Source organism: Otolemur garnettii, unplaced genomic scaffold (genome assembly GCF_000181295.1).
Source record: "Otolemur garnettii isolate 467f Iridium unplaced genomic scaffold, OtoGar3 scaffold00042, whole genome shotgun sequence".
In the NCBI taxonomy this organism is placed as follows: Eukaryota; Metazoa; Chordata; class Mammalia; order Primates; family Galagidae; genus Otolemur; species Otolemur garnettii.
In genome coordinates, this window is record NW_003852437.1 from 13,462,589 (window position 1) to 13,473,640 (window position 11,052).

General features: G+C 36.8%; 1 protein-coding gene across 1 annotated transcript in view; it reads right to left on the reverse strand.

The window, feature by feature from the left end:
• Positions 1-11,052, reverse strand: part of TBPL1 (TATA-box binding protein like 1) — a 34,841-nt gene that overhangs the window by 5,694 nt on the left and 18,095 nt on the right. Inside the window, exon 2 of the mRNA XM_023513506.1 lies at positions 1,409-1,641. Coding sequence (XP_023369274.1) covers positions 1,409-1,597 — 189 coding nt within the window. The 5' untranslated portion in view covers positions 1,598-1,641. The remainder of the gene's footprint in view (positions 1-1,408; positions 1,642-11,052) is intronic.

The window sequence follows — 11,052 nt, forward strand, 5'->3', positions numbered from 1 at the left end:
AAAAAAAAAAAAAAAAAAAAAGCAAGATCTTTAAAAACCTCTCACCATCTACTTGAAATCAATGTCATACAAGTACATAAACATTTCAGCTCTCACTTCACTGCACTCACATAACTGGGATTTGCATGGGCCCTCCGTGTGCCAAACTTCACAGCTCAGGAGCTTCACAGTGGTTGCTATTTTCACGTGGAATATTCTCCCCTCAATATTCTCTTGATTTAGATCTCTCACTAGCTGTCACCTCCACAGAGAGGCCTTCCCTGACTATTCCACAGAAGCACCCATTCCTTATTTTCCCATTCCTAGTCCTGCTTTATTCTGCTTCACAGCACCCAACACTATTTTCTGTATCTTACAGTTGAGATGTTTATTACATACTCAATTTCAATATGGAAATCTCACGGGAAGGACAAATGTTGGAGCTTGAAATGAAATTTGAGATTCCTTAGATGTGAAAGCATTTAAAGCTATGGGTTGGAATAAAGTAACCTATCAAGTGAGTATAAACAGACCCAGAACCAACTAACCAACTTTTAAGATAATATATCAATTGAAATTTTCAATTTTCAGTGAAATGTTCACTGTAACTTTTCATTTGTGAAAATCCTATACATCCATTATGTATAAGAAACAGAAAAACATCAATATTTACTGAATAATATACATTCAAATGAATTGGAGATTTCTCCTTGAAACTTCTGTTACATTTTGAGCTCTTCCTTCTGTCCTATGTTATACTATCAAACTAGAAAGTTCTTAAACCTGGGGACGCTCAAAATTTACCTAGTATAAGAACTAATAACAATTTACGCAGACATACTGGCATCTAATTTTTACAGCTAAATAGAGACTTCAGACACATTCTTCTTATTATAATAAATGATAAAATATATCTATCTTATCAATCTTTGGTTTATAAATGCAAAATAAATAACCTACTGTCATTTATAGCATTAATTTCGAACAATGAAGGTTTTATTATTTATTAATTCTAAGGCTTTAAAATATTACGGGTTTAACAAAAGCTAAACTCTAACATGTCCAGGTTAAGACAGGAACAACATTGTTTTCAGGAATTTATTATGAAAGAAAATCATCTATCTTGGTTAACTAAACAAAGGTACGATAATTCATATAAAAATTAGGGTATCATTCAAATATATTTTAATAAGAATACAAGAAATTATAAAGACTGTTTTCTTCAGTTAAAAGAAACCGAGAGAATAAAATATCTCTCATCAATGCGTTCTTTGCTAAGACTTAATATAGGAATTGTATCTCCAAAAGCTGCTGCCTCCATGAGAGGAGGGGTCACTTCTACAAGGTTCACTGTTGTATCCAGGACAACTAGCACGTGATAAGGTGCTCATAAACTATCTGTAGAATAGATACATTTTAGTGTCACTCAGAGAACTATAAAATTAGGCCATGTAGTACACACACACCAAAATAAGATACTTACTCCAACATCACGCTTATAAATTACATTTGCTCCCTCCAAAGCAATCTTCCTTAAGTTCAAATGGCATCTTGTTCTAAAAACACAGACTACATTTGTAATTAGAATGTCCAATGCAACATCACTGTCTGCATCCATTGGGGTAGTTTAAAAACTTAGCTTCCCACCACGAAGATCACATCCTGAGAAATAAAACAGATTAAAGTCATTAAATTTAAACGTTCTGTTAATTTATTAGGTTATTAAGTAAGAAATGTCCGATTTCATTAAGTGCTAAGTTTGACAGTTGATAACTTTGACAGTTTTTCTTTGTTCGTTTTAGTTGTGAAGGTACATCCTCATTCTCCCAAATGCACATTTTGGCTTATTATCTTTCATATTTTTTAGAGCAATTTTTGTGAAACCACGGACAAGTCAAAAATTCACGTTATTTTTAAATATGAGTTCCATCACGGATCCGGGACAGCGGAGACCGTCTGAAATACCAATGAAGTGGTTAGGAAGGATGCGGCTAATGAACGTACACTATGATGTTGATTTGAGAAGTCCGTTCTGGTGATTTTAATCTTGAGAATGAGCCACACTGGTGACCTGAGGCCAGTGTGGATGATAATGTGCTGAAAGCTACTGTGGAGGCGCATTCATCTCAACCTACAAGTGAATTAGCAGCAAAGTCTGACATTGCTATTCCAACAGTACGTGACATGAAACAAATCACCAAGAAGCTAGAAACATGAGTTCCACATGATTGTCAGAAGAGAAATTGGCTCAAAGCTTGCCTTTCCTTACTGTTACGACATAAAGGTCAACCATTTCTACACTGTATATTAATGTGCGAGGAAAGATGTATTCTTTTTGTCAATCATAAGTGTTTGGCACAATGGTCCAAAAACACTAATGGTATCTATTTGGTGGCTTGTATCATCTACTATAGCTCCGTGAAACCTAGTCAGTCAATGACAGCAGATGTCTACTGCAACCAATTGGATGACACGAGGAGGATGCTTACAGGTAAGCAGCCAAGATTGGTCAATACAGACATGCTAATCCTCTTAAAAGACAACGCTCAACCACCATAGCACAAACAACGCTGCGCAAACTATAGACGTTGGACGTGGAAACTCTCATCCACTGTATTCACCAGACTCTGCACCAGATGACTACCAACCACTTCTTCCAGGATTTGGACCACTTCAACAAGATGCAGAAAACGCCTTTCCCAAATGTGTCACCACTTGCCTGCCAGGCTTCTTTACTGCTGGCATAAACAAGCTACCACTAAGATGTCAAAATTGCGTCCATAGTTTCATTGCATACTTTGATTAATTGTACTGCTTCTTGTTTGAGATGTAATAAACTAAACTTTTGATTCAAAATCGAACATTTCATATTTAATGACGTAATATTTTTCACAATCTTGAAATTACAGCCTTTTTTTTACATTCTATATTTATTTTTCAAATGTTAATAGAATCAAATCATGTCCTTTCTTCTTCCCACTAAAAATGTTATTTTTTAAAAGATAGTGTGCCACATAATATCCTTCAAAATCAGAACACCTTTCTTTCCTTAAATAATAACTTTTACATGCCAGGAACTTGCCAGAGTTATCACCTGCTACTCTCCTTTACAACCTACAACACTCCACAGTTAAGATGATTCCCCAAAAATACTATGTTCAAGGGCTGGACTTTGTGATCCCAATGTCTGACCATTAGTGGTATATAATCCACTTCATACAACTTTCTGGCCCTGTAAAAAGAATGACTTACTTTTCTCTATTTTGGGCACAGTAACTGACTTAAGTTTAAAAAAATAGAAATATTAATTATAACCTTTATTAACAGACTTGACTTTTCTTTTTTTTTTTTTTTGAGACAGAGCCTCAAGCTGTCGCCCTGGGTAGAGTGCCTGGGCTTAAGCGATTCTCTTGCCTCAGCCTTCCAAGTAGCTGGAACTGTAAGTGCCCACCAAAACACCCAGCTATGTTTTGGTTATAGTTGTCATTGCTGTTTGGCAGGCCCAGACTGGATTCGAATCCGCCAGCTCTGGTGTATGTGGCTGGTGAGCTATAGGCACCGAGCCACAGACTTTTCTTATTTACTAACCATTGATTTACTATTCACTTTCTGAATACCTTCTATGCACTGAGGATACTAAATGGAAAAAGTGAATCAGTCAAAGTCTTTTGTCCTCAGGAGCTCACAAACTTGTAGAGGGGGCTGGTCTAACAAAGAGTTGTTATTAGCACAGTACCATTTTTATCAAGATAAAAATCTTCCAATGTATATTTTCCAAAATCTCTATAAGAGTATTTGTATAAACAAACAAGCCCTGGTTTTTACTAAGCACATGACCCATGTCCAGCTAAAAATTCTCTTTGGGTTTTCACACCTTAAGAAATAATCAGTGGCAATTTGGCTTAACTATCATCACAAAAAGAAAATCAGAAAACAGTAAAAATGCAATATAATTAAAATTCCTGTGTCTCATGTAAAAATACAATATAATTAAGATTCCTTAAGTCCCATGTGAAAAACCAGTATTCTTTATAAGGATTCAGACTATCATGACTAAACCAATGAAGGTGCCAAAGTCAAAAATTCAGTCTTGTTTTTCTGTTTAAGTTTCTGATAGAACATTTGGCAAAGCCATAGACCAAGACTTTTAAGACTACTATACATGGTGGTGCCTGTAGCTCAGTGGGTAGGGCGCGGGCCACATACACCCAGGCTGGTGAGTTCAAACCCGGCCCTGGGCCAGCTAAACAACAATGACAACTGCAACAGAAAAATAGCCAGGCGTTGTGCCAGGCGCCTGTAGTCCCAACTACTTGGGAGGCTGAGGCAAGAGAATGGCTTGAGCCCAAGAGTTTGAGGTTGCTGTGAGCTGTGATGCCACAGCACCCTACCAAGGGTGACACAGTGAGACTCTGTTTAAAAAATAAATAAATAAAGACTGCTATAGGACACTACAGCATTCAATTCTATGTATCACTCTCTCACTCTTACATTTCCATATTCCCTTCAATCTGTGTATACTTTTGTTTTTCTGTTCCCTGTGCATGTTTCAGCTACCTCAAACCATTATAACAAGTTGTAGGGGAGACGATGAGAACTGCTGGCTGGTATACAGGCAGGCAGGTTAATAAGCAGAGGAATGCAGGCAGTCTATTACCACTTCTCTTAAGCAGCATGCTCACCCTCTGACTCATCGCTTACTAGCTGTAAAAACTTGGACAAGTTATATAATCCAACTGTGTCTCAGTGTTCTCAACTGTCACGCAGAAGAGAGAGTGCTTGTCAGTGTTATGAGAATTACAAAAAATATATAATAAGTACTTTGCATATATTTCTAGAAAATAACACAATGAAGGACAATGATTATTGATGAAATATGTTCAAGTGAACAAGCAGATCAAAGATTTCTTAAAATCATTCATTTCTTGTGATTACGTTACAGTGCAGTTTGTTACTGAGCCATCTGAACACCTTCAGGCTTTCTGTTAAGTTTCTGGTTACTCACCCTGACATCCATTCAACCCTGCCTTCATAAAGACCACAATCCAGATGTCTAGCTGGGTACATTGTGGCAGAAATAAAATACAAAAGTTTTCAGGCTCTCTGGTAACAGGTATAACCAAGTGGCCACACGACTATTTTATGTTCTGGTCAATAAACATAATGTGAAATGGTGTATGTGCCTTCTGGAAAGTCTGCTGAGAGCAGCGGTTCTCAATGTGTGGGTCGCGACCCCTTTGTAACAATGAAAATACATCATGGCATTAGGAAGGTTGAGAACCACTGGCTTAGAGCAACCTACTATACCAGCAAGGACTCCTTTTGCCTTTCTGCTCTTCATTTGCCTGGAGTTTGGATGTGAGAGCTGGAGCTCAAAGCAGCCAATTCTGGACCATCGGATAATGAGCATGGTAGAACAGTAAGACAGAGTGGCCTGGTCCTTGAGATGCTGTGAATCTCCTTACCCTGTACTTCCTAATTCTAGGTCTGGATCTCCTGAGTGTGAGTGAGAGAAAAACCAATTGTCCTCACAGTGGATTTTTTAGTTAATGCAAAACCTAACTCTAACTGCCACACATACTTGGAGATAAGCTACACAAAGCAACTACTTAAGGAAAAATTCTGTATGAAGGAACTATACCACTGTTTCATCACAGGTTTTTTTTTTTTTTTTTCATCCAACAGTTCTAAATTACTAAACTGCCTGAGAGGACAATACAAAGACAACATATAGGGTAAAAATGAGTCAAGAAGGAAGGGGTAAAGCAAATCTTTGTGAAGCCAAAGCCTTGAAGTGAATTCAAAACTGATGTTTGTTTCAACATTTTGGCAACTTCAATTCTAAAAATGAGGTCATGGCAGTAGTTCACCATAAGTTACTAAGTGTTCATATTTTAGATGCGTAAATTGGCAAGCATGGTCAGAAAATACTCTTTTACTAAAACGGTTTCCTATTAAGAGGCACTCTACATGAAAGACCTCACATTTTTTGAAGAAGTATGAAAAAAAGACCCATTTGCAATCAGTTTCCTTACCTTGTAGATAAAGACAATAGTACTGGCTATTAACAAAGATTCCCTGTTAACAACTAAAATATTATATCCCTTTTAGATGAGATAGCTAGAATGGCAGCCCAGTGAAACGGATAAGTCTCAGTTTCTACAAAGAATCTCTTGTGTCCCTTCTGGCTTTAAGGTAGTGAAATAATTTTTCAATGGGTGAAAAAATTCTACCTGAATAAACATTAGTAGTTCAAAAGGCTTTAGGTTATTCCTGAAAATATATACATATTAACTTTGTTTAAATTAAAACAACACAATGGGTGTAGGAAAGATAGTAGAAATTAATTCCCTTGAGGAAAGAAATATTCCGAATTGTTTATTATGGTGCCTACAGTTAAACATCAGAATCATCTATTTCTCCTACCAATTCTAAGCTTCTTGAGGTCAAACACTAAGTCTTAAAGGTCTACACATTCCCATGGCTCAACACCATATGTGACACATAGTCAATGTTCAATTATAATATTTAGTAAACAAATTCTGTAAAATCCAACATTCCAATATTCTGTCTATATTAAATTTCTATTTAATTCTATAAAATTCTATTAAAATTCTATATTAAATTATATAGAATTGCAAACTATTAATTCTAGGCATGGAAAAAAACTGTTAGCAAGGCTGAAACTTACTTCCCAAACCACCTATTTTCATATGAATATAGGTCAGCATAGTGGCTCTTGCCTGTAAACCCAGCACTCTGGGAGACCGAAGTGGGTGGACTGACTGAGCTTAAGAGTTTGAGATCAGCCTGAACCAGAGCGAGACCCTGTCCCTAAAAATAGCTATGGTGTTGTGGCTGAGACAAAAGGATTGCTTATACCCAAGAGTTTGAGGTTGTTGTGAGCTACGATACCATGGCACTCTACCCAGGGCTGCAGAGTGAAACTGTCTTGAAAAATAAAAATTAAAAAAAAAAAGAAAAGAAAAGAACTAAGTCTCCCACCCCCAAGCTGTTTAACAAAATATTCATGAAAAGCATAGGTAGTATACTTTATATTTCATGGTGGCTTTCATATAAGTTTTTCTTGTTGTTTACTGGTCTGTAATGCTCCAAGAGGAATGTGTTTAACTCTATAAAAAATACAGTATTTGAAAGTGACATTTAAACTCTCAAGGCTGTTAAGCCTATTAACCATTAACACTACAGTGTTAACATATTTCAGATATAAAAAAGGGCAAAAAGAATACAATGAACAACTATATACACATTATTCAGCTTAAAAACAAACCTTTTGATACAACTGATATCTCCCTATGCATTTCTTCCCAATTATAACCTCATCCTTCCCAAAGAAAGCCCTACTCTTTTTTTTTTCATTCAGAAAGTTTCATTATGTCACCCTTGGTAGAGTGCTGTGCCATCACAGCAACCTCAAACTCTTAGGTTTAAGCTATTCTCTTGCCTCAGCTTCCCAAATAGTTAGGACTACAGGCGCCTGGCACAACACCTGGCTATTTTTCTGTTGCAGTTGTCATTGTTGTTTAGCAGGCCTGGCTGGGTTCAAAACCAAAAGCCTCAGTGTATGTGGCCAGCGCCCCATCCACTGGGCTATGGGTGCCGCCAGAAAACCCTACTCAATTTAATTAGTGTCTTATCATTCACATATAGTACACTTAAACTTATCACACATATAAAGTATTATATTTCTAAACCCAATTAAGTCACAATTTTTAAAAAAAAATTGATGGATTTGGTTTGCTAATATTCATTTAGGACTGATATAGCTATGTTAATAAGTAGAATTAGCTTATAATATTGCTATCGTGTCAGGCATTATCTGATTTGAGTAAAAAGGTTACACTAGACTCATTACATAAGTTTCTTTTCTTTTTAATTTTCTGGAAGATAGATCAGAAGACATTATCTGAAAATTGTTTGGACTTGTTTCTTGTTTGATGGCTCTTATATAACTAATTCCATTTTTTTTTGACACAGAGCCTCAAGCTGTCGCCCTGGGTAGAGTGCTGTGGCATCACACTCCCCAGCAACCTCCAACTCCTGGGCTCAAGCGATTCTCTTGCCTCCGCCTCCCAAGTAGCCGGGACTACAGGCGCCTGCAACAATGCCTGGCTATTTTTTGGTTGCAGTTGTCATTGTTGTTTGGTGGCCCAGACTAGCTCAGGTATATGTGGCTGGCGCCTTAGCTGCTTGAGCCATAGGCACTGAGCCAACAAATTCAATTTTTTAAAAAGAATGCTCAGACAACCTAAGGTATTTGATTTTCTTATGTCAGTTTTGGTATATTAAATTTGCCTGGGACATTTTCCATTTCTTCTAAATTTTAAAATTTACTGAAGTACAGTCCTTCATGGTGTCCTCCAGCCCCCTTTTATCCTAGTATCACTTACTCTGCCTTCATTCCCCTCATCAATCTTGATGAAAGGCTCTTCTACTTTGGTAAGTTTCTTCAAAGAACAAACTCTCAGCAGCTGACCCTCTATTAAATTTTTTTTGCCTATGTCCATCATTTCATTCCTTCCACATGTTTATTCTATTCTTTTTCTAATTTCTTATATTGGAAAGAATTTAAGTTGAATGCTTAATATTTTAACTTTTTCCCTTTTTTCGAGACAGAGTTTTACTCTGTCGCCCTTAGTAGAGTGCTGTGATGTCACAGCTCGCAGCAACCTCCAATTCTTGGGCTTAAGCGATTCTCTTGCCTTAGCCTCCCAAGTAGCTGGGACTACAGGTGTCCACGATAACACCCAGCTATTTTTTGTTGCAGTTGTCATTGTTGTTTAGCTGGCCCAGGCCGGGTTCGAACCTACTACCCTGCGTGTATATGGCTGGTGCTGTAACCATTGTGCTACAGGTGTCAAGCTTACTAAATAGATTTTATAAAAATCACAAAATTACATGGATATAGACAGCGGTCCATAATGTTTGTTGGAGTAGAAAAAAATATGCTTGATTATGAGTTCATTTTGGTTCATATCTCTACATCTGCATTTATATATTTATAACTGCCAAAATGTTAATACCTATTTTATTCAGAAAGTTGGCATATCAGAGCGACTTTATTTTTTTCTTCTGTTTTTCTGCAGTCTGGATTTTTTTTAAATAACAGATATGTATTAGGTTTACTATAAGAAAAATAAGATTGTTTCCATTTTGATTTAAATATAAATATCAAGAGTTTATCCACTGCCCGAGACCTAGTATTAAGATATATTTGAGGTGTTTTGTCCTATTTCTCAAGTAAATGCTGGTATGAGTTTGATTTGTCAAAAATCTCCTTCAGAGTTCAAATCTGTGGCTGTCCTACCTTCAGGAAATATCATTTCTAGGTTTCTATTCCAATGCACCACAGAAGCTGAAGCAGCTTCTTTGCTCATTGATTTTCATGGACAGAAACATATCTGTTGTTTAGGTCCTGACCTAGTAGTATTCAAAACCATTTCTGCAGCAAGCACAACAAACAGCAACCTTACATCATCACCTGGAAAACACTGCCACCTCCTGGCATTTAAGAAAAATTTATCAAAGACTACTACATTTTACATTTTCAACACTGTCATAAAAATAAACCAAAGACAACCATACAACATAATGGAAAGCCAAAAAAACTGATTCCAGAAAAGTAGCTACTTTAAATGCATTCCAGTTGGTGCTGAGGCCAGAGGGGCCTCGAAGGTTTAACCACAACATTCCTATCTGTGACTTGAGAAATGGCAGAAGCAGGGGAAGACTTCCTAATAGATCAATCTGCAAACACAACGTAACCCCACGTGGGCTCCTAGACATGGATAACTCATCTCTTTTCTAAAAGTAAGACATGCCATCCAAATTAATCTTATGTTCTTTATAATAGCAGATTAGGAAACAGACATTTTATGCCCTGATTCTGACACATTACTTGGCAGTTTTTCAACATACACCTATGGCCAAGATGCAGACAACCTAACATTCTGCCTTTGGAAGGAAGAATGTTCTCTCATATTTATTTGATAGTATAGCATAAATCTTACAAAAGTGGGCTTCTAACTTAGTGTTAACATTTAGCTATGTGGCAGCGGGTCCATGTCCTAACCTCTCTCTGATCTTCATTTTCTCTTCTGTAAACTGATGATAACATCACCTACATCTCAAAGGATGCTGTTAAAGATTAAATGTGATTATCTATGTCCAGTACATAGCATACACCATGTGTCCATTAAATGGCCGCTATTACTATTTGAAGGATTCACAGATAGTTAAATATTTTAAGCAAACGGTTATTATTTAATGAATTGCTGCAAAATTGGAGAACAGACCCTGTTACAGATGGGAAAAAAAAAATATCACAATAGGTCAGCACACTACAGCCAAGTAACCAGTGTCTGCTTTGTTAAAGTTTTATTGGAATACAGCCATGCTCATGTGTTTCTGTAATGACATGGCAAAGCTAAGTAGCTGCGACAAAGACAGAATGAACCACAAGCCCAAAATCTTTACTACCTGGCCATTTAAGACAAAGTTTGGTGATTACTGGACTAGTCCCAAGAGGCACTATCATCAAAATCGAATTTAATACTGATAAATGTAAGGCCCATATATTTTACTAAAATGAACAAAACGTCTGTTTAACAAAGTCCTTCACTGGATCCTGGCTTGAACAAACCAGCATGAGAGACAGGTGAGGGAAATCTGAGGGATTTGAGTGGACTGGGATGGATCTGCATGACAGACGATAAGGAAATAGCTGTCAATTTTGTTAGTCAGAATAGAATGGTTCTGTAGACAATGCTTATTTTTAAAGAGATGTATACGAAAACATTTAGGGGGGAATGTCAGGTCTGTAATGTATTTTAGCTTAAAATATAGGTTATCTTTCACTATCTAAACTCAGTAACAAAGACATGTGAATAAAGCTTCAGGTGACTACCTTGATATGTGGAATCTTGCCATAAGAACCAAACAAATTTGGATAATCTACTCTGAGATACAGCATAGCCGTGGATAGTAGTATTTTTTTTTTTTTTTTTTTTTTTTTTGAGACAGAGCCTCAAGCTGTCCCCCTGGATAGAGTGC